The sequence below is a fragment of the Macrotis lagotis genome, chromosome 2 (genome assembly GCF_037893015.1).
Source record: "Macrotis lagotis isolate mMagLag1 chromosome 2, bilby.v1.9.chrom.fasta, whole genome shotgun sequence".
Classification (NCBI taxonomy): Eukaryota; Metazoa; Chordata; class Mammalia; order Peramelemorphia; family Peramelidae; genus Macrotis; species Macrotis lagotis.
The window spans coordinates 185,807,357-185,833,274 of NC_133659.1; the positions used below are offsets into that span (position 1 = coordinate 185,807,357).

General features: G+C 37.7%; 1 protein-coding gene and 1 pseudogene across 3 annotated transcripts in view; one reads left to right on the forward strand and one right to left on the reverse strand.

Moving 5' to 3' along the window:
• The window catches only part of EZH1 (enhancer of zeste 1 polycomb repressive complex 2 subunit), a 50,083-nt gene that overhangs the window by 8,285 nt on the left and 15,880 nt on the right, over positions 1 to 25,918 (forward strand). For all 3 annotated transcript variants that reach the window (XM_074223840.1, XM_074223839.1, XM_074223841.1), the window contains exons 2-10: positions 1,770 to 1,821; positions 2,463 to 2,583; positions 2,774 to 2,902; positions 4,003 to 4,122; positions 5,608 to 5,728; positions 7,031 to 7,210; positions 8,228 to 8,330; positions 9,137 to 9,300; positions 9,741 to 9,832. In XM_074223840.1, coding sequence (XP_074079941.1) covers positions 1,770 to 1,821; positions 2,463 to 2,583; positions 2,774 to 2,902; positions 4,003 to 4,122; positions 5,608 to 5,728; positions 7,031 to 7,210; positions 8,228 to 8,330; positions 9,137 to 9,300; positions 9,741 to 9,832 — 1,082 coding nt within the window. The remainder of the gene's footprint in view (positions 1 to 1,769; positions 1,822 to 2,462; positions 2,584 to 2,773; positions 2,903 to 4,002; positions 4,123 to 5,607; positions 5,729 to 7,030; positions 7,211 to 8,227; positions 8,331 to 9,136; positions 9,301 to 9,740; positions 9,833 to 25,918) is intronic.
• LOC141513732 (14-3-3 protein zeta/delta pseudogene) lies at positions 21,842 to 22,814 on the reverse strand (annotated as a pseudogene).

The window sequence follows — 25,918 nt, forward strand, 5'->3', positions numbered from 1 at the left end:
CCTCTGGTCCAAACCCCACCCCCACCCTCACCCATTTGTAGGTGAGACCAAATGACTTGCCTAAAATCACACAGTTAATATAAAGTAGCAGAATCAGGATTTGAAACAAGTTCTAACTTTTGTACTCTTCAGATCAGTCTATCACTGTGCTTGTTCCTGTTAGGAAGTACATGACAATCTATTTTGGGAACCAGAAGTTACTGTGAGTGGCATATATTTTCATGCTTTAGTAATTATATAACTTGGGGAAAAAAATCTATTTTCTTTGAAAAAATCCTGTCTTTTTGAGAAGGGTTGGAAAAGAAGATAGGTCATGTAATTCAGAATTTAGATCTTATTATTTTACTTTTTTTTACTTAGGAATTTATTTGAGCTCCTGATAGGTAGATTTAAATTGGTTCCTTTAAAAAATAATTGTCTTGGGGTGGCTAGGTGGTGTAGTGGATAAAGCACTGGCCCTGGAGTCAGGAGTACCTGGGTTCAAATACGGTCTCTGACACTTAATAATTACCTAGCTGTGTGGCTTTGGGCAAGTCAATTAACCCCATTGCCTAGCAAAAAATAAATAAACAAACAAGCAAATAAATAAATAATTGTCTTCATAATTCACCAGATTTACCTTACTATTAGATTCATCAATATTGTTATATTTCTTTTAAAATCCAGATATACAAATTATTTTTGTATATGTATAACATTAAATGGGACATGTTTTATTGGGTATTATTTTCTGGGTTGAGGAAGTACTAATAATTTCAAAACTTTATGGGCAATTGGAAATTAAATCCTAAAATTAAAAAAAAAATTTATAAGAAAGCAAAAAAAATAAAATTTAAAATCTGATATCTTTAAAATTTGTTGTATTTTGGAATTTATGTCTGACAGAAATGTCCTAACTTTATGTTTCCATTCAGTCTAAGTAGTAAGAATCTTAGTAGATCTCTGGGTCTGACAGCATTTCAGAAGGTGATATCTATGATGTTTTTAGGTCTTTAAGCATGAAATGAATCAACTTGGTAAGGAGCCTAATTAGCCATCATCATTCTCTAGATTCTAGTGAGGTCATACTGTTCTTGTTTGCATTTTGCTCTAAGGTGATGATGGGGCTTGCTAACTGGACCTGGATTAGAGAAATACAGCCAAATGGGTAGTTAAAGCAGATTAGTCACATATGGCTAGAAATATCTTTTGTTATAAGTAAAGGATATGTTTGCCAGTTCCCCAGAGAATATTTGAGGTCTTGGCTTACATGCAAGATGAACAGTGGGTAGACCTCTAAATCTGATGAATACTGGGTTTCAGCCCCATTGTGAATAACATTGGACTCCATTTTTTCAAGGTTTAAGAATTCAAATTCTTGATTTGTCTCCATGTCTTGTCTTGCTATTAAAGATACTAAGTCATCCTTTAAAAGTTTCTACTTTTCTTTGAAACTGTGTTGTGAAGTAAGAATGTATTGTAGTTTGTAAGAGACACCTCCAGACTGCTATCTCCAACCAACTTATGCTGCCTAACATCTAACCCTTCTGCCTATTTCCTGATAACAGTTTCCAAAATAACTTATAGGGTCCTTAAAAGTAATCCAAGTGGGAGTGACTAGGTGGCACAGTGGATAAAGCACCAGCCCTGGAGTTAGGAGTACCTGGGTTCAAATCCGGTCTCAGACACTTAATAATAACTCAGCTGTGTGGCCTTGGGCAAGGCACTTAACCCCAATGCCTTGCAAAAACTAAAAAGAAAAAAGTAATCCAAGTGCCCTTGTTTTGTAGGTAAGAAAACTGAAGACCAGAGAGGGAAAGTGACTTGCTCCAAATTGAACAGGTAAATCAATAACTGCATAGCCGATAATCAAACCCTGACCTTTTGGTTCTGAATCTATTGCCCTTTCTACCTCAGTAAATTGAATTATATTGTCATATGTTTATCTTTTTTTTGAAATATAAAGATTTAATTTATTTTGAGTTTTGCAATTTTTCCTCTAGTCTTCATAATGTTTATCTTAAGACTGAGATATAAGATCACACCATGTTATTTTTATTGTTGGGTATTTAAGGAGTTAATATCAGTGTTGGGATTTTTTTTTGAGAATGATGGCATGAATAGCTTCATATTTTTTTTTGAGGCTGTTTTGTTATTTAATCCATGCTTACTAAAGAGGACCCTTAAACTTAAAAAGACTTTGAATGTTTACTATGAGAGAAACTCTTGAGAAGTTAATGGAAAGAAAAAAAACAGTTGAAATAAGAGAGCAATGTGAACTAAACCTATGATTCGAATTTTAAATAATAGTTTTGTGAATAGAAACTTTTAATTGGATTAAATGTCTGTAATTAGTATTTTTTGATAGATTTAATTAGGAATGAAAACATGACTGATCATATCTATTTAGCTTTAGGGGAGTTCTCTTATTTTCCAGGCAATGAAAATGTTACTTCCCTGATACTTGTCTCTTTTCATTTCAGCAAAATGGATATCCCAAATTCTCCCACCTCCAAATGCATCACTTACTGGAAGAGAAAAGTTAAGTCTGAATATATGCGACTTCGACAACTCAAAAGATTTCAGGCTAATATGGGTGCAAAGGTAAGTGAAGGAAAGCTATAAAGAGACATTTGTAAAAAGTCAATTTTGAAGTTATATTTGGATGGCTGTGAAGGCTTTATTTTTACATTCTGAGTTACTGAGCTAGTGTAGGGTGGTTGCAGGGTGTTGTCTTTTCTCTTACTCTTATTTTGAAATCTTAAGTAATAAACCCTTCCCTTGGCTTTGCTAGGCTCTGTTTGTGGCCAATTTTGCAAAAGTTCAAGAAAAAACTCAGATACTCAATGAAGACTGGAAGAGGCTCCGAATCCAGCCTGTTCAATTAATGAAGCCTGTGAGTGGGCATCCTTTCCTCAAAAAGGTACTTTTGGTGCCCAAGACTGTTGCAGTTTATTAGGCCTGAAGAGGAACCTTCCTTTTATCCATAGAATAGGGACTCATTCTCCATTTCTACTTCTCAGCATCCTGCCGGGGATAGTATACTTACTGACTTTGGAATATTCTCCTAGTCATGCTACTTACAACTTTTGTAACCCTAGATAAACCAGTTCTTTCTCTGGGGCCTCAGTTTTCTCAAATATAGAATGAAAAAGTTTAGAAAGCTGAGGCCCCCTCCAACTCTAGATCTTATGATGCTATACCCTACTATGTACGTACCATTTGTTAGGGAATCAGTGAGCAAGGAATACTTTATCACCACTACTTTATTCAAGTCTTAATTGGTGCATTTTTCTGAAACAAAGTTTTTTTTTTAACAAGTTAACTTCCTCTTACTGCTTAAGCTGTTTTTTCTTCTCAGTTGAAGTATATTTAAGAAATGCCAACTGATTTTTATTATATTAACTTATGCGAATTATAACTAAAATGCTGTAAAGGGGAGAATTATTTCTTCAAGCCAAATTGATTTCTTTAATCTTATTTCATTTTTTCCAATTACATGAAAAAAGTTCTCAACATTTTTTTTTGTAAACATTTGAGTTCCACAGAAATTGATTTTTGATAATCCAAGTTTATTATATAAAAGAGGACATTTAAAAAAGTAACTTAATTTGTGAGTGGCACTTGATAGAAGCAGATGTGACCATAGGCCTGCCTTTCTTGTAGCTGTGTTAATAATGTCAGTCTTGCTTTTTGGTTTTCAAAGAAAAAGTTTAACTTGGGGATCTACCTTTACTATCCTTTGTTTTGCTGATCTACATACTGCAATATAATTGTATGCCTATTACAGTGTAGACACCCATTTAGGTTAATTAAGATATTGATAAGATTTTTATCCCCATTTGCTTGCTTAGCTCCCCAAGGAAGAAACTATTTATTGATATTTGAATCAGCAGAGCTCTTACATATACATTTAGAAAAGTTAGAATATCAGGAGTCAGTATAAAGGGGAACTTCAGGGACCACCCAGGGCTGTGTGTGTATCATTCTCTCTCTCTGTGCCTTTGCTTGCTTATATTGCAGTGCACTGTAGAAAGCAATTTTCCAGGATTTGACAGCCAAGATATGTTAATGAGATCTCTGAATACCGTTGCACTAGTGCCCATCATGTATTCCTGGTCTCCTCTTCAGCAAAATTTCATGGTAGGTAGAAGCATCATAATATATGATTAAAGTGTATGAGTAATTGCTGCTATTGTAGCAGAACTTCTCTGAAGGTGAAGATTTTCCTAATATTAACACACTATAGATAAACAAAACAGAATTTCATTAACTTCCTGAGAAAGCAAAAATACAAACTTTTTTAATTTGTTTTATTCTGCACTTTTAGAACTATACTCCAGAATTAACATTCTAGCTGGTTTTCTGGAAAGAATGACCCTGAACAATATTCCATTTTCTCTGACTTTCTTGGTCCAGTGTTATGCATTATATGTCACAGAAGAGAAGTGGGAATAGGTTAATTTTTCTTAACAAACCAGATCCCTGAGGGAGAAATAATAGTTCCTGCTAATGAAACAGTCTTGTCTGAGCTGCATAAAGGCAAAAGGCTATGAAAACAATGAACATTACTATTACATATAAGTCTATAATCCTTCATCTATGTCTTTGTGCTTCCATTTCTATTCAGATAATTTATGAAACCAATCTTGTACTAAGTTTTAGTTATTAAATTGCTTTTCAGTCTGGTAACAAATTGTAAATCCATATCCCACTCAAGTTAGGAGGATATTCTGGGAGAAGACATCAAAACCCAAGAGAATGTCTGTAGTACTTAGGAAATAGTTTATGAATAATTATTCATTCCTAAGCTCAAGTGTCCCTTCTCTGTTGTTCATATCCAGAAAACATCTGCTGCTTTCTGAGGCACACAATGTTTTTCAGGTTGCAGTGATTAATAGTAGTAGTAGTAATAAGTACTTTATTGTGGATCAGAGTAGCTTTCTTCCATTATTTTATAGATAATTCAGTTGCCCAGCTTATGCATCTGAGTACCCATTTTGCTTCAGATCTTATGTCTCCTTTTCATTTGTCTTCCTCTTTGTTAGAAGGTCTCAGTGTGAACCATTTTACTGTTCTGTGTTTGAATTGATACTGCCTTGCTAACATACAGATATGGGAAGACAAAGTCAAATTACAGACAGGAGATAACTTTAAAAAAAAAATATGTCCACTAAGAATACAGGGTAATGGTGTGACTCATAATCTTAATACAGATGATAAGCTTACCATTGGGTAGCCCTTCACTGGATTAGTAAATAGGCTTTTTTTGGAAGTAGTATGCTGCCTTTCCAAATGGCTCCATCCAGAGCCACATGAAGCAATCATTCCTCTGCACACAGGAAAACCTTGAGAAACCTCTCTTCCTTCCCAGGTCAACAGATTCCCGTAAAAAGTAGATACGGGGGCAACTAGGTGGCATAGTAGGTAGAACACTGGCTCTGGAGTCAGGAGGATTTGAGTTCAAATCTGGCCTCAGACACTTGATACTTACTAGCTTTGTGACTTGGGACAAGTCATTTAACCACATTACCTTGCAAAAAAAAAAATGGAAATGGAAAGAACAAAGAAGTAGCTAGAGGAACAGAAATGCCCACTTAGAATAAGCCTGGTCTGATTTGTTTGCAGGTAGAAGATGAAACTGTTTTGTGCAATATTCCCTACATGGGAGATGAGGTTAAAGAAGAAGATGAAACTTTCATTGAAGAACTGATCAATAACTATGATGGGAAAGTCCATGGGGAAGAAGGTAAACACATAGGATCTCTGGGGCAGGTGCTTGGTTTGGGGGTACCCAAAAAATTGGTCTCATAACCTTTATATGGGACAGTCACTACATGGCATGCCAGGGGCATTTTATACCCAGGAGACAAAATTTTAAATGAGCTAATATAAAAGTATTAAGTCTTTACTTTGTTCTAAGATCTGGGGATCCAGATAGAAAAATCAAGATAGCCCCTCTTTCAAGTAGTTCATACTCTTAAGTGCTACAGACATTCATTTAAAAGAAAGTTCAGCTATAGGACAGATGGAAAGTCCTGGAAACTCTAAAGATGTAATGATGGTGTAGGTGGCAAGACCCTAAAGGTCTTTATGTTATTTTGGTTTTTCCCAAATTATATTTAAGAAGCACCGGAGGACATTATTGTATTTAGTGGGTGGTTGGAGAAATTAAAAGCAATTTTGCACAAAAATATCAAGAGATTTCTATTGCTGAAAAAAGAATTGGTCTGATTTTCTTTTCACCTGAACAAGATGATAAGGAGCTTTATATCATGCTTCCTTCATCTAGGCCTCTCCTCAGTGACCAGTAGAACAAATAAACAGAAGGAAGTTGACATGGTGGTCTGAGCTTTTTAAAAGCAAGTTTGAAGTTCTAAAAAAGTCTTTCTGTAAAGGGGATAAGAAAGAATTGAGAAAGGACTTGTGTTGCCACCTATCATTTCCTGCCTTCCAGAACCAAATTTATTATTATAATTCATTCCTGATTTATAGCTCCCCCTACTGTCAAATACTGATGCTCACAAGCTAAAATATCTTACTTTATGAGAAAATTGTCTTCTGATAAGTAATATTACAATTGATTGATTTACTAATTATTATATTGTTGGTAGAACATTGGACAAGTGTAGGATAAATTTTTATCCAAACTCATTTGCCTAATTCACTGTGTATTCAAGGCTATTTATGATATTACTGGCTGAGGTTAGAAATGTAGTCTTTAGTTTTAAATCAAGATTATCCAAACCCATCAGGAATCAGGTCTTAGTTTCATTGGCATCATGTTCTAACCAACTGAGTTAACCACATTGTACTTAGAAAAGAAAAAAGCAACTAATTAAGAGATTGAATTTCTCAGGTAATTCCTATCAGAATTTAACTTTGCATTACCCAGGGTAATGTGTCTAATATGCTACTATAATGAGAATGCTGTCCAGCTTTGAAAACTAGAATATCAAGGTTTTAGGAGGCTCTGATAAGACCTTTGTAGGGTAGCCAGTGCCAGATGGAATGTGAGAGAGAAACTCTCCTCACACCACTCCTTTTTCAGAGATGATCCCAGGTTCTGTTCTGATCAGTGATGCTGTGTTCCTGGAGTTGGTAGATGCTCTGAATCAATACTCAGATGAGGAAGAGGAAGGGCACAACAATGACCCTTCTGAAGGCAAACAGGATGACAACAAGGAAGAGTTGCCAGTCCTTAGGAAGAGAAAACGACTCACCATTGAAGGTAGGTAGGGATCCTACATTTCACCAAGAAAATGATTAAGATAAGGAAGATGGAGGAGAGAAGCTAGTGAGTTGCTCACTGGGCTAACTTTAAGGAAGCTAAATATTCCTAACAGCACAAACAATGTATTCACCCCTTCCAGAAAATAAAAGAGGCAAAATTCAGAGGAAAATACTTGGCATTTTAAAAAAGAATACAGTAAAAGTCTATTGTAAAATAATTTAAAATACTGTGGTTGGCATCTTGATGGGTTAGTGAATGGAGCACAGGAAGACATGAATACAAATCTGGCCTCAGATCCTTAGTAGTTGTGTGACCCTGGGCAATTCACAACCTTTTTCAGCTTCCTCAACAGTAAAATGTGGATAATAGTGAAATCCACTTTCCAGGGTTGTTGTCAGGAATCAAACAATTATAAAGTACTTTGTAAACCTTAAAGTGCTATATAAATGCTAACAATAATTAGATATCATCCTTAGGATCATATATTTTGATCTAGAAAGTAATTTAAATATCCAATGATTAAAAAAAAGAAAAAAAAAATTATCCATGATTTCAGTTCCTTTATTTAGCAGATGAGGAAACTGAAGCCTAGAGATAGTGACTTGCTTAGGTTCACACCTATACTATAAGTAGGAGAGCCATGATTCTAATTCATTCTTTGATTCCAAACACCTTGCCCTTTCCACTATGCCTTGCTCTTTCTCTCTAACCCTCCTTAATAGCAACCTTTTAATTGACTTCATTTATATTCTTAGTTTTCTAAAATCTCTTGCAGACTTAACTTGGATTATTTTTGCTGTAAATTCATTAATGTCCAGAGGTGATGCTATTCTTGTTGACAAAATGGTCTAGTATTTGAAAAGTCCAGATAAGAGTGACTTTTCCACATGATTCAGAGGAGCCAGCAGTCAGATTTATTTTACTAGTTCCAATCACAAAACATCTGTGAAAAGAGCTTTTTTTTTCCAGGTTCTGATAATAGCCCCCAAAGCTTTTCTTTCGTTTTTGATTCAGGTAACAAAAAGAGTTCCAAGAAACAGTTTCCAAATGACATGATATTCAGTGCCATTTCTTCTATGTTTCCTGAGAATGGTGTTCCAGATGACATGAAAGAGAGGTAAGATATCTTTGGGAATGTTTGAATGATAGTAATTTACACTTCATCGTGTTTTTTAAGTAACCATCCTCAAGACAGAGATACAAAGGTGAATGGAGTTGTAGCCTCTTCCCCTCAGTGAGATTACAAATTTGTAGAGAAGATGAGGCATGAACACAAGTAACTGTAATACAAATAGGGTGATGATCAGTACGAAGAATCAATCCAGTCAAAGTACCCGGAATGTTGTTTGTCAGTTTCTAGCTAACTATGTTCACAAAACAGCTAGCCCCCATTCAGCTATCTATACTTTTGATTATTTCCTCCTTACAGTTACCTTTTGCTCATTTGCTTATAATAGACTTTTAAAGTTTGTTATCTTTCATGTTTATATGTTCATTTCTGGATATATCCTTTCCTATCCAGTGAACCATTCTTCAAAGGAGAAAAAAGGTAGTGTTTCCAAGTCAATTAACACATGGACTGCATCAGACAGACAGGATGCAAAATTCCATACCATCATCTCCCTAAAAATAAGACCCATCATTTTCTCTAGACTTTGAAAAAATCTGGACAGTGAGCTCTTTGTTATGACTTTGCTCTAGTAGCTGATGTAGTTCATTTTGCCCCATTCATAGACAGTTCTATGTTTTTTGCAACTAACCAATTTGTACCCATTTAGATATACCTCATTAGTCTTCCCCAGGCAGATCCCTCCTGAATCACTTGTCCAAACTCATCCCCAAGCCTTCCCTCAGCAGAGATCTTTTGCTTCTGTCCACAGGACTGATTCTTAGAAAGAATTTCTATCCTCTTCTTTTACATAGGTACCGAGAACTCACAGAGGTGTCGGACCCCAATGTTTTGCCTCCTCAGTGTACCCCAAACATCGATGGGCCCTGTGCCAAGTCTGTACAGCGAGAGCAGTCCCTGCATTCCTTCCACACACTCTTCTGCCGACGCTGCTTCAAATATGACTGCTTCCTTCACCGTGAGTGAGGGTGCTTCCTCTGACTTGGCTTCCCCTCTTCCCCTTTCCTGTCCCCTCCATTCAGAAGACATTCAGTATCATCATATACCTGCTGGGTATTATTTCTGCACTAAGCACTGGGAATCTCTCTGGAGCCTTCAGTTTCTCCCTTGAACTTGGATATTCAAAGAGCCAGTTTCATTTCCATCTGTTTAGCAATGGCTCTGTTTTTTGGAATGCAGTGGTGTTCATTTGCTGAAAGTAATCACAAAATGCAACTCTTATCACTTCCTTGCTAGAGATGGAGTGATAATCTCTTTATGTCAGGCAGGGATTGTTAAATTCAGTTTACCCTGATGGTACAGTCAAATTGAGCTCCTTTAATAGCTTCATAACCTAGTTTGGTGTTTTTCCATTGTCTTGATGGAGCTTGAGAAACAGGACAATTTTATGTTTTTCAGCTTTTCATGCCACTCCTAATGTGTACAAACGTAAGAACAAAGAAATCAAGATTGAGCCAGACCCATGTGGATTGGACTGCTTCCTGTGGCTGGTAGGTACATTCTCAGGTTGTCATTGCCTTGTTGACTTAACACTTTTCTTAAGTTGATCAGATGTTCTTAGGGTTTTTCCTGCCCCTGCAAACATGAATTGGATCATTGCTTTCAAATGCAAGTTCTACTTATGAGGGAAAATATGGAAATTGTATCTGAATATGGAAATTGTACCTGAAGGGCAATTTCAGCAACAGAGTATTGCCTCTAGTGACTTAAAGCTTCAGTGATAATTATTAGCATTTACAGAACAAAGTAGCTTCATGCACATTTTTATATGATTTCTATTCACTATTGTGATCTCGTTCTTGTGGAACAGGCCAATGACAATTCATTCACACATTTTCATTCGGCATAACTTAGATCCATGATGTCTAGTAAATCCTCCATTCTAGTCCTTTCTAGTTCTCTAACATCAGTTGAATACTAATGGAGTATGTGAATGGTCTGGAGGTGATTTCCTCGCTCTTAAATTTTGACTGGCACAACTCCCTCCTTTTCCGGAGAAACAGGGTTTCTTTTTTTTTTTAAGGTTTTTTTTTTTTTTTGCAAGGCAAATGGGGTTAAGTGGCTTGCCCAAGGCCACACAGCTAGGTAATTATTAAGTATCTGAGACCAGATTTGAACCCAGGTACTCCTGACTCCAAGGCCGGTGCTTACTACGCCACCTAGCCGCCCCGAAACAGGGTTTCTAATAACATCTTTGACAGTTTCTTCTGTATGGTTCTTTATTGGTAGTGTATTTCATGGCATGCTGTCTGCTTCCCCATTGCTCTTTTAGTGAACCTTAGCTTCAATTCTTCAGGGACTAAAAGTGTTCATGATTCATATCCACAGAGCAGTACAAATTAAACCTGGAACCTATCTTCAAAGAATTTCTTAACACAGAATGGGTAGAGCCAGTTCTGTTAGACAATTAGAGTAGATAGTCCCTTCTGAAATTTGAAGGTCTCCCTGCCCAAAATAGTTACCAATCAGCTGCCACAATACTGGAAAATACCATAGTTAAATTAATGTCATTCTTTTGGATTAAGTATTACTCTTTACTCTTTTAAAATGCATTTCCCCCTGGCAAGAGTAATTCATTAATCTTTGATATTTTAGCATGATTGAATTAAAATAAAAGGCTTTCTGTCAAAAAAAAAAGAAAAACCAGAGCATTAGAAGACTCTAGTAGCCCTAAAAGGAAAAAAGAGAAAGCTTGCAGCAAAGGGAGATGTGGCCTGCCAAAATCAAACTTCACCTTTAGTTATTTAGCCTGTCTGACCCTAGTAGATTCGATATGGAGAAGTGAGACAAGTATAGGCATTTTAAACTCTACTTCAGAGCACTGAAGTCTATATCCAAAGACCAGTTAGATAACATATTATATTTTCCCTTTTCCTAAAGGGATTGTATGGAGAAGGATGGCAAACAGCTTAGATTATTAGGCATCTAAGGAATTAATCTCATCTTTGTGTAGTAATGATGCAAAAAAAAAGATAGACTAAAATATGTATAAGATATATTTGAAGTGTGATAATAAAGTAATGAAAGTGCTTTTTCAACCAAGATACTACAATTCATATATCCAATTAAGACTTGTCCACTTCAAAGTAATCACCTTTAGGGGCTAGGCATTATTCCAACAATGCTGCCATTTCTCACATTTGTGAAAAATGAGATTCTTTGAGATTACTCTACAACATGCAGCATAATCATTTGAATACCCTCAATGATGACATGTTTTCATCCTTTAAGGCAGATACAAAGATCCATTGGGGAGCTTCAAGCACATATTGTAGATTCTCTATGAAGGATTTATAGTAGAACATGGAAGGGTATTATAATAATGAGCAACCTTGAAAGTAAAGTCTGGGGGCAGCTAGGTAGTGCAATAGAGAGAGCTCTGGCCCTGAAGTTAAGGACCTGAGTTCAAATCCAGCCTCAGACACTTAATAATTAGCCTAGCTATGTGACCTTGGGCAAATCACCTAACCCTATTGCCTTACAATAACCCCGCCCCCCCCAAAAAAAAGAAAAAAGAAAGAAAGGTTGAGGGAAATAGGGTTTTTTTGCAATTCTTTTTTTTTATTAAAAATTTTATTTACTTTGAGTTTTACAATTTTTCCCCCATCTTACTTCCCCCCCCAGAAGGCAATTTGTCAGTCTTTACATTGTTTCCATGTTGTACATTGATCCAAATTGAGTGTGATGAGAGAGAAATCATATCCTTAAAGAAGAAACATAAAGTATAAGAGATAACAAGATCAGACAATAAGATAGCAGTTTTTTGGGTTTTTTTTTTACTAAATTAAAGGGAATAGTCCTTGAACTTTGTTCAAACTCCATGGTTCTTTATCTGGATACAGATGGTATTTTCCATTGCAGACAGCCCCAACTTGTCCCTGATCGTTGCACTGATGAAATGAACATGCCCATCAAGGTTGATCATCGCCCCCATGTTGCTGTTAGGTTGTATGGTGTTTTTCTGGTTCTTCTCATCTCACTCAGCATTAGTTCACACAGATCCCTCCAGGCTTCCCTGAATTCCCATCCCTCCTGGTTTCTAATAGAACAGTAGTGTTCCATGACATACATATACCACAGTTTGCTAAGCCATTCGAGGGGAATAGTTTTAAAAAACTTTTGGAGCCCAGTCTAGTGAACTAAGATGGATAATTTATCTGGGTAAAAGTTTGTTAGAAACAAACTATAAAATAATGATAAAAATAATGACTTGTAATTTCATTGATATTCAGACTTCTAAAGGTGAAGAAACTCCCCTTATCAATGTAGGTCTGCATCTTCCTGCAATTTATAGTCTTAAGAAAGTTTCCTGCAGCATTGAAAGGTTGTGACTTATTTCAGGTTGCATAGCCAGTGTGTTTAAGGGGAAAGACTAGAAACCAGGAGAGCAGCTTTCTATCTGATACATGTTGCTAGCTCTCAAAATAATGTTAATTTTCTTGTGGCACTGAAGAGAAAAAGTTGAGAAAAGCAACTAGATTGGACTTAGTGTATATAGAGATCAGTACTAGAAATAGCATATTATGAGGGTATTAAGAGATCAATATACAGGAATAAAACATGGAAAAAACTTAAACCTTACTAATATAATAAAGGTAAACTGAAAAAATGTTAAATGTAGTAAACCTAAAGATGTACTTTGCAGTTTTTATAAAATCTTGGAGCATCATCTATACAGGAGTTGATGACATCCTTGAAAACAGTATTAATAGAGTATAATCAGGTTTTCACAAATCATATTCCCAACAATGAACTAATCTATCATTTTACAATTGAGACAGAGATTGCAAGATTTCACTGTGATTGTTTAATTTTGAAAAAGTATTTGATTCAGTGGAGCAAACTGCTGCCTCTTTTCCAGCAAGCTGTCTCTCAGCCATACATCAAAGTCACTCAAGGTTCCTTAAAGGAGATATCAATAGAAATAACTCTGTTTAACCATCCTATGATCATAGATATCAGATTAGGCATAAAATAGGAAGGTAGATTTTACCAAAGTTATTTGCTTTTGTAATAGAGGAGATGTAGCACAGAATCCAAGTTGAACAGGGATTCCCTGTGGATTATAAGAATTTATAGATTCTCCTAACTGTGGGTGGCATTATGCTGGCTGCATCAAGCTATGGAACACTGAAAAGTCTCCTAGAAAAAAATCCATAACTACTCAAGAATTTGGTCTGCCCATCCACTTGAGAAAGACCAAGCAGGTGAAGAATGTTCATTGCCCTGATTAATTGGTCCCAGATTTGAACGAGAGGGGGAGAGTGAGTTGGATTACTTTCAGGAAACTTAATAACTCCTTTAATGATGCCAACCAAGCTTCCTCTTAGAAACAGACTTATTTAAAAACAACAGCAGCAGCATTCTTGGATATAAAAGTTTTCTGAAGAATTGAAAATGCATATCATACAGAGAGCAGTGTGACGATATGAGCAGGCTACAGCATAAGAACCAGTGAAGAACTTCAAAGACTACTAGGTGTCAAAAATGTCATAAGGAAAATGTGATAAGAAGAGAAAATGAACTGATTATGGGACAGGGACTGACTGATTGACAACCAAAAGGGAAGGAGACTGGAAAATACATTTATTTTGCAGCTACTGTGTTCCAGGCACTGCTCTGAGCTTCTTTTTACAAATATCTCATTTGATCTTTACAACCCTCCGAATTAGATGTTAGTATTATCTCTATTTTACAGGTGTGGACACTGAGGTAGACAAAGATCATAAAGCTACTTAGTGTCTGCGACTGGACTTGACTTAGGTCTTTCTGGCTCCAAGGTCCAATACTCTAATCACTTCACCATCCTATCTCTAGGACACTGCCACTGGTATTCTCGATATTTTAGATGGAAGGGGAGGAGTCTAGCACATTGGATAGACTGTGTTATTCTTAAAAGAAGACATGAACAACAGACACAAGACAGAATGAACATACAAGGATAGGTTGTGATCTTTATCTGTAGAGGAAAAAAGGCAATGTCAGAAGAAGAGTTCCAAAAATATTTTGATCCAGTGTAGTATCGTTGGAATTAACAACATTTTCTAATTATCAAATAGACCTGTAAAAATGGATATTGCCAGTCATTTTTTTTCACTACAAAGAGTTCATAATTACTACTGTGTGGAATATCTTTTAGTAGCTATTTTCCATAATTACTATTTTATTTCTACATTCTATATACTATATTTATTTCCATAATTACTATTGTGAAAAAGCAGGAACTTTTTAAAGAAACTGTGGGTTCAGAAGTTGAGAAAAGTAAATGTATAATACCAGCAAGGAGGACAAAGAGTTTTTAGAAACTTGGATTCAGATCCCTTCTACATTAATTAAATGTTTGACAAACAAGACACTTGGAACTCTCTTGTCCTCATTTCAGTCTGTAACATGACAATGTTATATGATATGATCTCTAAAGATCTTTTCACTTCTACATAAATATGTGAAATTGTCAGAGTAAAATGTTTTAGCAAAGCTGCCTTTGTGAACAGACAGACTCCCAGGTAATATTTATGGGTAGACTTATCTCTTCTCATTCACAACTTAAGTTTTTTTACTCAATTTCTTTACCTTGCTTTTAGAAATCTATTTGAGCTAACAAGTATTGTCTTTTAAAAATGTAAACTTCTGGGGTGGCTAGGTGGTACAGTGGATAGAACACCTGCCCTGGAGTCAGGAGTACCTGAGTTCAAATCCAGTCTCAGACACTTAATAATTACCTAGCCGTGTGGCCTTGGGCAAGCCATTTAACCCCATTGCCTTGCAAAAAAAAAAAACAACTTAAAAAAAAAGTAAACTTCTAATGGTAATGACCAAATTTGGACCCATAGTATAGATAAGAAATTCATCTCTTTTTGAGCAGAAGTGGAGGACAATGGTTGTAAAGATACAATTGTTATATTGATTAATTTTTTTACTGAACTGTTTTTTTCCTCTTTAAAATCTTTTTTATTTATTCACTGGGATGAGAAGAAGGAAAGATGGTATTCAAAAATGAATAAGATAAAAACCACAAGGTATTAATGAAAAATAAAATTTAAAAAGTTTTTTTTTCCCCTAATGTAAACACCTCTAGAATGATATTATCATCCAGGTCTGACTCAGTCTAGTCCCGGAATTTAGATTTAGATTTAGGATTAGAATGGAATGAGACATACCATTCAATACTTAACAATAAAGAAATTTATTACCAGTAGCTAGGAAAGAATACTCAGTTAGGATAGTGTGCTGGTTCAGATAGATTTAGCCCTTCTCATCTTTTTTTTTTTCCTTTTTTTCCAAGGCAAATGGGGTTAAGTGGCTTGCCCAAGGCCACACGGCTAGGTAATTATTAAGTGTCTGAGACCGTATTTGAAGCCAGATACTCCTGACTCCAGGGCCGCTTCTTTATCCACTGCGCCACCTAGCTACTCCCCTTCTCATCTTTATAAAGAAACTCCTTGGGGCGGCTAGGTGGCACAGTGGATAAAGAAGCGGCCCTGGAGTCAGGAGTATCTGGGTTCAAATACGGTCTCAGACACTTAATAATTACCTAGCTGTGTGGCCTTGGGCAAGGCACTTAACCCCATTTGCCTTGCAAAAACCTAAAAAAAATAGAGAAAGAAATAAAGAAACTCCTCTTTTCAACAGGATTAGATAAATCAAGTGAATATGGTGACTCATACAGCAGTGGGACATCCAACAAATCTAAGGGGCACTGGCTCCTCATGGATTGGCCTTTTTATGGTCTAGGTCCAGGACACTGATGTTTAATCCCCTTAAATCCCCCCTTTAACCCCATTTAATCTTGAGGACTTCTTTTTTGCTTTTTAGGGGAAAAAACTAGTCTATTTGTCAGGGACCCTATTAGATAATGCTGCTACCACATCCCCACTTCTTGGTGCCAGGGTCCCAAATAGCTACTAAAAGATATTCCAGTATTTAAATGACTTTAGGAATATCACTAGACAGCCCTGACTTAGGGAATCATAGAAACCTGGAATAAAAGCTAACAGGAAAATAGAAAGGTGGGGGTGGGGGTAGGGGTAGAAAGCAAACAATATGGTGATGATCTCCTGAAGAAATGCAATATCCAAGGAACTCAATATAAAGAACAAAGAAATCCCAAGACTTAATCCTCTCAGAAGTATCATGTCCTAGATCTGTCATGTGATAGATTATTTTAGGTACAGTGTGGAGATCTCTGAATGGAATGACAATGAGAATGAGCAGCACCAGGAACATCAGTATCACATAGAAAATGATGGCACAGTTGCTGATTCTCATCATGGTTAGGGTCATCTTTAGCAAGCTAGAGAAGTCATTACTCTCTTGCATATAGCCTGTCCCAATGCCAGCATCAATACCAAGATTCACCTTATACTACCAACCTCTCAATATCACCCAGCCCACCAGCCAAAACTTTCACCTCCTTGAGAACCTCCAAAAGGGGTTGACATCAAGTCTTTGCCCCTTTAGACTTTTCTGCTCAGAGACTGTTTCTTTCTTTCATGGGAGCTGTGTAAGGACTCTCACTTTTATCCAAGGATACAGTACCAAATAACTAGAGATTCCTAGTAAATACACTTCCATCATAGTTATAATTTCATCTTCTCTGTGTCATTAGAGAGAGAGCAAAGTACCTGCCACCAATGCTACCTCAACCTCTATCTGGGAAGAAGTCTGAGTCATTTTCCCAGAGTGTATAGAGACTTTTAAAGGGGTAAGGTAGGGGGAGGACCACACACCCTTTTCAGCTGTTCCAGAGTTAGAATAAGGAAGGACTGGAAAGTATCAATGAGAACTGTCTTCATAAACAGTCCTGCCTTATTGGGTAAGTCATTCTGGAAGCTATGTTCAAAAAACCCTGGGACCAGAAGAAGCAAGCCTCCCTCTTACTTGAGAGGCAGCAATTCATGGATATAGTTTCTGGGAGGCTAAGCACCCAACCTCAGGAGACGGACATGATGAAGCTGTTATCTTTTGTGAAGAGCCAGTTTACCATGTGGAGATAGGTTGAGGCTTGCATAAAACAGATGGATATTCTACCTGGCACAAGGATCCTTACTGAGCAAACATAGCTGCCTCTGGGGTCCCTAAACTACCACAGTATGGCATTATTTTGTTTAATTCAACAAAGGGCATATGTTTTTCATGACTGTTAGTTAACAGACCCCACAAACAGCTATGCAGACAAATTATCAGCAGAATGCTTGCACTGATCCTGATCTCAAATGAGAGCTATTAGTTGTTCAATTTTGTTCTCCAACCCCAGACTACTTGACTAAACCCATGGCAATCATCCAAGAATCGTTATAGATTGAGGTCTTATCTGCCCCATCCCTCAGGCCTTCTTCATTAATTCTAGGAGGACCAGCCTCTTTTATTTTTTTTAGATTTTTTTTTTTTTGCAGGGCAATGGGGTTAAGCAGCTTGCCCAAGGCCACACAGCTAGGTAATTATTAAGTGTCTGAGGTCGGATTTGAACTCAGGTACTCCTGACTCCAGGGCTGGTGCTGTATCCACTGAGCCACCTAGCCGCCCCCTCAAGTCTTCTTCACATACTTGCCATGAAGCTTATAGCTTAGCCAACTTGGAAGACTTGTCAGATTAATTGTCCATGAAGTTCAGTATATTCATGATTCTCTCAAAGTGTCCAGAATATTCTTAAGAAGCCAACTTCATTGGGCTAGGGAAAGAAACAGTACTGAGGATAAGACTGGAGGCCTAGGCCTCTTGCACAATTGGAACCTTTTCCCTGAAGTATGCCAATTCCCATTTTAATTTGTCAATAGTAACCTCCTTACCAAACTTGTAGAGGCATTATCTTGTGCCACCCATATTCATAATTCATAATAGGCAACCAGACAAACAGTGAAGCTGTGATTTCATAACAGTTGAGATATAGTAACAAGTGAGCAACTGCTTTTCAAAAGTATTTTTCAAAATCAGATGACTGCTACAGGGAACCTTCAGCCACAGAAGCTTAATAGTTGATTGATCTGACCGTTTTTATTTAGCCTCATTTTCATAGACTGAGACCTCCAAAAACATGAGTTTTCATGGTGTCATTGGGACCAGGGAGAATAGACTACTGGGGTTCTCCTATTTTAGATCTTCCAACTCTATAGCCTGTTTTGTATGACACTCAAAACAGGTAGACTTTAAAGTAATTCAACAAATTGAGGCCATCAGGATGAAGAATGTGATTTCTCTAGAACCCAAAGAATCTAATAGGCACCTGGACTTTTAAAAATATTAATCAATAAACATTTTTCATGTGTGCCAGAATGGTGAAGCAACTGTTGGTAATTTGTGTAGACTATATCTGAAATTGTCTAAATTCTCCTTATATTTTCAAAACTTGACTGAGTTGCATAGACCCTGTATTTTCTTTGAGTTGACATCCTGCCTTTGCCCCTCAAATGTAACACTGTATTTGATTTGAGTCCCTGCTGCCATTTCCTCTTCTGGGCTAATTAGTAATCTCATCAGTGTGCTTAGTCAAAATGATGTACACTTTTCCTGTGACAACTTTGTCAGCTCCCTAAAGTCTGCTTTAAGCCAGCAGGTGTCCTTTGCCTTCCCCACCTTCAGTATAGGATTATAAGGAGGGGCAGCTAAGTAGCATAGGGATAGAGCACTGACCTTGAAGTAAGGAGGACAGGAGTTCGAATCTAGCTTCAGACACTGGACACTTACTAGCTGTGTAACCTTGGGCTAGTCACTTAACCCTTATTGCCTCATCTAGGGCCATCTCCAATCATCCTGATCCATATTTGGCCACTGGACCCAGATGGCTTTGGAAGAGAAAGTGAGGCTGATGACTTAGTACTTATTCACTCCAATTCACATTCCTGTCATGGTATCACCTTCCTGGTATCATGGTCTTTGATAATGAAGGTCAAACAGGGTTATAAGGAGAATGATGGTGAAATATTTACCTTATTTTTTGATTGATTGTGATTACCTGATATTAACTAAATAGGATGATTTGGGTAATCACAGAAGTTTTCATTTGACTCTATCTAGAATAAATGGCATAGAAATTGTCATAGTGACTACACACACACACACACCCCAAATCACCCCAAATCCAAGGAACCCATGAAGATTCTTTCATTCTTGGTCTTTCCTCCAAAATTTCCCATGGAAGCTTGTATAGCCTCAACAGACCCATTGGTGGTCTCTGGGTATGAAAGTAACCTACTATTGATGTCCATTAACCCTTTATATTCTAAATGAGACACAGATTTGTGGAGATACTTTAGGCTTCATTGAGATTGAAGGGTCCTTATTGTCCTGTAAAAATTGTACTTGTACTTCCTAAAGACAGACAAGTGATTGACTTCTTTTGTTTTATTTTAAACATTTTATTTGTTTTCCAATTATACAATAGTAATATGTACCCATCATTTTTTGCAAGGCTCTGAATTCTACCATTTTCCCCCTCCTCTCTTCCCTCTCCCCCTCCCCACAAAAGGCTGTCTGACAGTCTCTACATTGTTTCCATGCCATACATTGATGTAAATTGAGTGTTATAAGAGTAAACATAAACCTCCCCCCCAAAGAAGATGGGAAACCTCAAGGAGAGAGAGAGAGAGCGAGAGAAAGGGAAAATGTACTTCAGACTGTGTTCAGATTTCAATGGTTCTGTCTCTGGGGTGAGTTGCTTTCTTTATCATAAGTCCACCAGAGAAGTTGCTTCAATATTTTTCCCTCAGTTGCTATTACTAGCTGTACCTCCACTCTATTCCTCCCCACTCTCATTTATTCTATTCTTTTTCCTTTCATCCTGGCCCTGTCCAAAAGTGTGTTGCATCTGAGGACCCTCTCCCTCTATCTTCCTTCTTTTCTGTCACCTATTCTCCCTTTCCCTCCCCCATTCCCTCTCATCCCATCCCTTTCCTCCCATCCTTCTCCAGGGCAAGACAGATTTCCTCACCCTATTAAGTGTGTATGTCATTTCCTCCCTGAGCCATTTCCAGTGAGAATGAAGGCCTCCCACCCCCCACTCCATTGAAAAAGCTTTTTCTCGACTCATGTGAAACCTCTCAGCTTCTTCTTCATCTCCTTTTCCTTCCTCCCAGTACTTTCCCCCATTGCCCATTGACTCCGTTCCTTTACCACACCATACCATTATATTCCGCTCCTTCCTATGTCCTGTCTATATATGCTCCTTCTAACAGCTCTTATAAATGAGAAAGTTCATATGAGTTATCAATATCTTCTTCCTGTGCAGGAATACACACAGTTCAACATCATCAAGTTCCTCATAGTTAGTCCCTCTCTTCCACTCCCTCTGTGGTTTACCAGCGTCCTGTACTTGGAGATCAAACTTTTTGTTCAGCTCTGGTCATCTTGATAGGAAAGTTTGAAAGTCCCCTGTTTCATTGAAAGTCCATCTTTTCTCCTGAAAGAGGATGTTCATTTTTGCTGGGTAGTTGATTCTCGGTTGTAAACCAAGATCTTTTGCCTTCTGGAATATCATATTCCAATCCCTATGAGCCCTTAATATAGATGCTGCCAGATCCTGTGTAATCCTGACCATGGAGCCTTGGTAGTTGAATTGTCTGTTTCTGGCAGCTTTTAGAATTTTCTCGTTGATTTGGGAGTTTTGGAATTTGGCTATAATATTCCTGGAAGTTTTTCTTTTGGGGTGCCTTTCACAGGGGGTGACCAGTGAATTCTCTACATTTCTATTTTACCCTCTGTTTCTAGGATCTCCGGGCAATTTTGCTGTATTATTTCTTTTTTTTTTTTCATTCATAAAACTTTTATTCCACTTACATCAACTTAATACACATGTTCTTAACAATTATGCTTGGATTGTTCAAGAAAATTTCATAAGACATTAAACAAAGCTAGCCATCATCTCAAGTTATTTCCCTGTTAACTATTTTTACAGCACATGCATGTTAGGCAAGTATCAAAAAAATCACAAAAGCAAAAAAACCTAAAAAAAGTTAAATACATGGGTTTTTTGTTTTATTGCTGTGCTTGATATACAGTGACTTTATGAATATCAAGCAATTCATTTTTACTGCATCTTAACTTGCACATTTGTTCTTAGGTTGCCTAAACCATTTAAATAGAAATAAAATGTGTATAGCAAAAATAATGAAAGTGAACAGCAGGTAACTTTACAAATAATGGAATGTGAACCGTTTCTGCCCTTCTCCAGAGTAAATTGACTGGGTTAAAACTTTGTCTTAAGGAACACTTTTGCAACTGCAATCATAAAGGTGTACACATTGAGATTGTGTATTCCACAGATACACATGGTATGACATGTAATATCTATGGGACATCTGTTTCTACCACAGTCATGAGTGCCCACAATAACTACACCTGTGGCTGGAACCAATTATCCCTTTTTTTATCCCCCCTCCCCCCACCCCATGACAGGCTAATATGTAGGCAGTTTTCTTTGCTTAGACATGGAAGCTGTTTTAACACTGGCCTTGTGAAATCACAATGTACCAAAAGTACTATGCCAAACATGTAAAACATGTATAAAAATTCCATATCCCCATATTGGCCACCTCAGATGAAAACAGATAACTCCCCAAATGTTAACTGCCTCTATTCCCCTAATATTAAACATAAAAACCACATGGGAAATATAGAAATCCAAATAGATGTAACATAAACCTGTCATAAATCATAAAAACTATTTGTGGGACAGCATGGATGACAAATGGTCTACTGTGTAAATTTTAGAATGAGGCAGACAAAAGTTGGAAGGCTGGTTAATTTTCCCCTCCTTCTCCTGCTTCAGCTTCATCTCCTTGGGTGTACGATGTCCACAATGTCAAGTTGTCTCTCAGTAATTGCATTATTAGTGTGCTGTCTTTGTATGATTCTTCACTTAATGTATCAAGTTCAGCAATGGCTTTATCAAAAGCTGTCTTTGCAAGGGAGCAGGCTTTCTCTGGAGAGTTCAGGATTTCATAATAGAACACAGAGAAGTTCAAGGCCAGACCCAGTCTTATAGGATGCATTGGTTGCATCTCCTTTTTGCTGATTTCAAATGCTTCTTGATATGCTTGTTGTGACTGATCCACTATTCCTTTCTTGTCATCATCAGCCAAACAGAGGTAGTAGTCACCTTTCATTTTCAAATAGAAAACTTTGCTTTCTGCTTGTGAAGCGTTAAGAATCAAGAACTTTTCCAATAGAGACAGGACATCATTGCAGATATCTCTGGTCTCAAGTTTCTCTCTGTATTCTCGGGCCATCTGCTGTTTTTTCTCAGCACCTTCCGTCTTTTGCTCAATACTTGAAACAACCCTCCAAGATGACCTTCGGGCCCCTACGGCATTTTTGTAAGCAACAGAGAGAAGATTCCTCTACTCATTGGACAATTCAGTTCCTTGCTCAGTTACAGACTTCATGCAGGCTGCCATGTCATCATATCTCTCAGCCTGCTCAGCCAGTTTGGCCTTCTGCACCAGCTCATTTTTATCCATGACTGAATGTTCTGTGCCCGGAGCGAGGAGTGGCGGCGGTGGCGGCAGGGTGGGTGGGCCGGGGCTCACTGGGCTCTGGGCAGTGGTGGCTGTGGGGTTCAGACTCTGTATTCTTGAAAAATGAAGTCTAGGCTCTTCTCCTGGTCATGGCTTTCAGATAGTCCAATAATTTTTAAATTATTTCTTCTGGATCTGTTTTCAAGGTTGGTTGTTTTTCCAATGAGATATTTCAGATTTTCTTCTAATTTTTGGCTTTTTTGGAAGAGTTTTATTTCTTCCTGATTTCTTGCAAAGTCATCAGCTTCCTTTAGTTCCATTCTGCACTTGAAGGAGTTTTCTTCAGAGAGCTTTTTTATCTCTTTCCAGCTGGCCAGTTCTGCTTTTTAAGGCATTCTTCTCCTCATTTGCCTTTTGTTTTGCTTTTTCCCATTAGGCCTAAACTGGTTTTTAACATGTTATTTTCTTCAGTATTTTTTTTTGTATATCTTTCACCAAGCTATTGATTTGGTTTTCATGATTTTTCTGCATTGCTCTCATTTCTCCTCCCAATTTTTCCTCCATCTCCCTTAATTGATTTTCAAAGTCTTTTTTTTTTTTAGCTCATCCATAGTCTGAGCCCATTTTCTATTTCTCTTGGAGGTTTTGGATACAGAAGCTTCAATTTTGTCATCATCTGAGTATGTGTTTTGATCTTCCATGGGACTAAAGTAATTCTCTATGGTCAGGTCCCTCTTTTTCTGTGGCTTACTCATTTCCTCAGCCCAAGACTAATTTACAGCACTTCCAAGGCTATGGGGTTGGGCTTTTTTGGGGGACACCCCACTGGAACCTTTATTCCTTCAAGGTCTTATGCTCTCTAGCCTGTGCTTTGATATATAGATGGCCCCGTACTTCAAGCTATAAGGCAGGATCCACCTATCTTAGTATGGAAGTCCAAATGGCAATATGTGAGTGTGGGCAAACAGGAGAGTCCTACCCCTGGGAGAGCAGAGAAATCTCTGTAGACTTCCCTTACCTCTGGGGGTGCAGGCTGCTTTCTCCCGATTCTTGCTGCAGATTCTGTGGCCAGTGCTCCTCACTCCACACTCATTCTGGTGGAGCAGTTCTCTCACCACCCCTTCAGGTTGTTGCTGGTGATCTCTGGGCTGTGTGCTATGCTGTGCTGGGCTGTGCCGCGGCTTTTTTTCCAACCCCCCAGTCCTGGTGAAGCACACCTTTCCCACGAAAGTTCTAAGTTATCTTGGACTAGGAAAATGTATCACTCAATCTTTCTGTGGGTTCTGCCTTGCTAAATTTTGGCTAGAGCCATCCTTTGTTTTGGGGGGTTTGGGGGGATGGGAGTTCTTGGGAGATGCTGCCATCATGCTGCCATCTTGGCTCCCGTGATTGACTTTTTATCAACCATGCTTTGGGAACTACACCCAAAGCCCCTTATAGGATTGGGTGTTATAACCCTCTGCCCACTTAATATTGGTGAATACTATGTATGATACCATCCCCAGAACACTATTTACAAAAGCTCAAATGATCACTTGCAGCTGTCCCAAACACCAGATTTCACCAATTGTTCTTCCCTGATTGCCCATATGGGAAAGCACATAGCAAAATCCAAAGGAGAGGATCTAATTACAGGCTGGTTATATGACATGAGCAAGTTGTAGGAAAGTGACATAGATCCAGTCTACCAAATCCATCTCTCTTAGGACTTTCACATCCTCTCTTTTAGCCCCACATTGGAAAACTGGCTTTAACAGGAAATCATCTTAATGGGGCCAGGTATGCACAATTTACATCATAGCTGCCTAAAAAGAGACAATGAAAGATCTCCCATCCAGGGGCTCCAATTTAACTGCTTTGCAAAAATGTCTTTTTGAGTTCTCCTAGCAGATGTAATGCTGTCTCAGGAACAGTTTCCAAATTGGTTCCAGTGAACAGTCTGTGCTTTAGCCATTGTACCAGTGACTCATCAGAATGATTTAGCTACTTGCAGAGATAGTGGTAGGATAACCGAAAGGCTTTAATACTACTAGGTCGGATTCTCATCCCTTCCATTCCCACTCTTTCATTTTAGTCTTGATCTCAGTGGCATTCAGTATATTTCCCAGAGTGACCTCAGGGTCAAAGACTTTACTTTCCCACAATCTATTTGTCTTTTCTCTTTTTCCCTTTCCAGGGTTGCCTTTTTTTTCTTATGCTGTTATTAAATCCATCAGTCATTTACTGCTGCCTTCAGATGTCTCAAACACATAGGGATGATTTACTTTGATTTTCTTATATTAATGATTCTGTTTTTCTAGAACATTTTTTAAATTTTTATTTATTCAAGGCAATAGGGTTAAGTGACTTGCCCAAGGTCACACAGCTAGGCAGCTGTTTGAGGTCAAATTTGAACTTGGTCCTCCTGACCCCAGGGCCAGTACTCTATCCACTACACCCACCCAGCTGCCCCTAGAACTTTTAAGAATAAACATAGAAATGCTTTTCTTATTATTATTATTATCATTAGTCAACTTCTTTATCACCAGTTAGACAAATCCTTTTGGGTCAATGGGAGCCCCATTTTTGTCCCATTGAGAGGTCTAGCCTAGTAGCCTTAGAGTATTATGCTATTTGAAGGTCATCTTTTCACCCAAAACCCCACTTAACTCCCCATTACCCTTCCCCCACTTAAATGTCAAGTTCATTCCAATCTAGCCTTGCTAATTAATACCAAATATTGTAGGTTAGACCTGACTCAAGACTGTTCCACTGATTCAGGTTTGGGGTTGGAATGAAATGAGATATTTGTAGACCATTTAATTCTAAAAAAGGAAATATGCTTAGCAGTAGTATGGAAAGGCTATAGCACTGCTTTAGAGAGATGTAATTCCCTCATTTCCATAAAGAAACTCTTCTTAACAGAGTTTATTGAGTCAAGTGAATATAATAACTCACACAACAGTGGGGCAGCCACCAAGTCTGAGAGGCACTAATTGCTCATTATGTCCCAGGTAAAATTGTAAAATTCAAATAAAAAATAGGAACAATAGGAGCCACTAATCTGCACATAAAGATCCCTATGGGTCACATATTGATTTAGTTTTAGAATGTAATACTATGTTTTATTGTGTTTTTATTTATTTT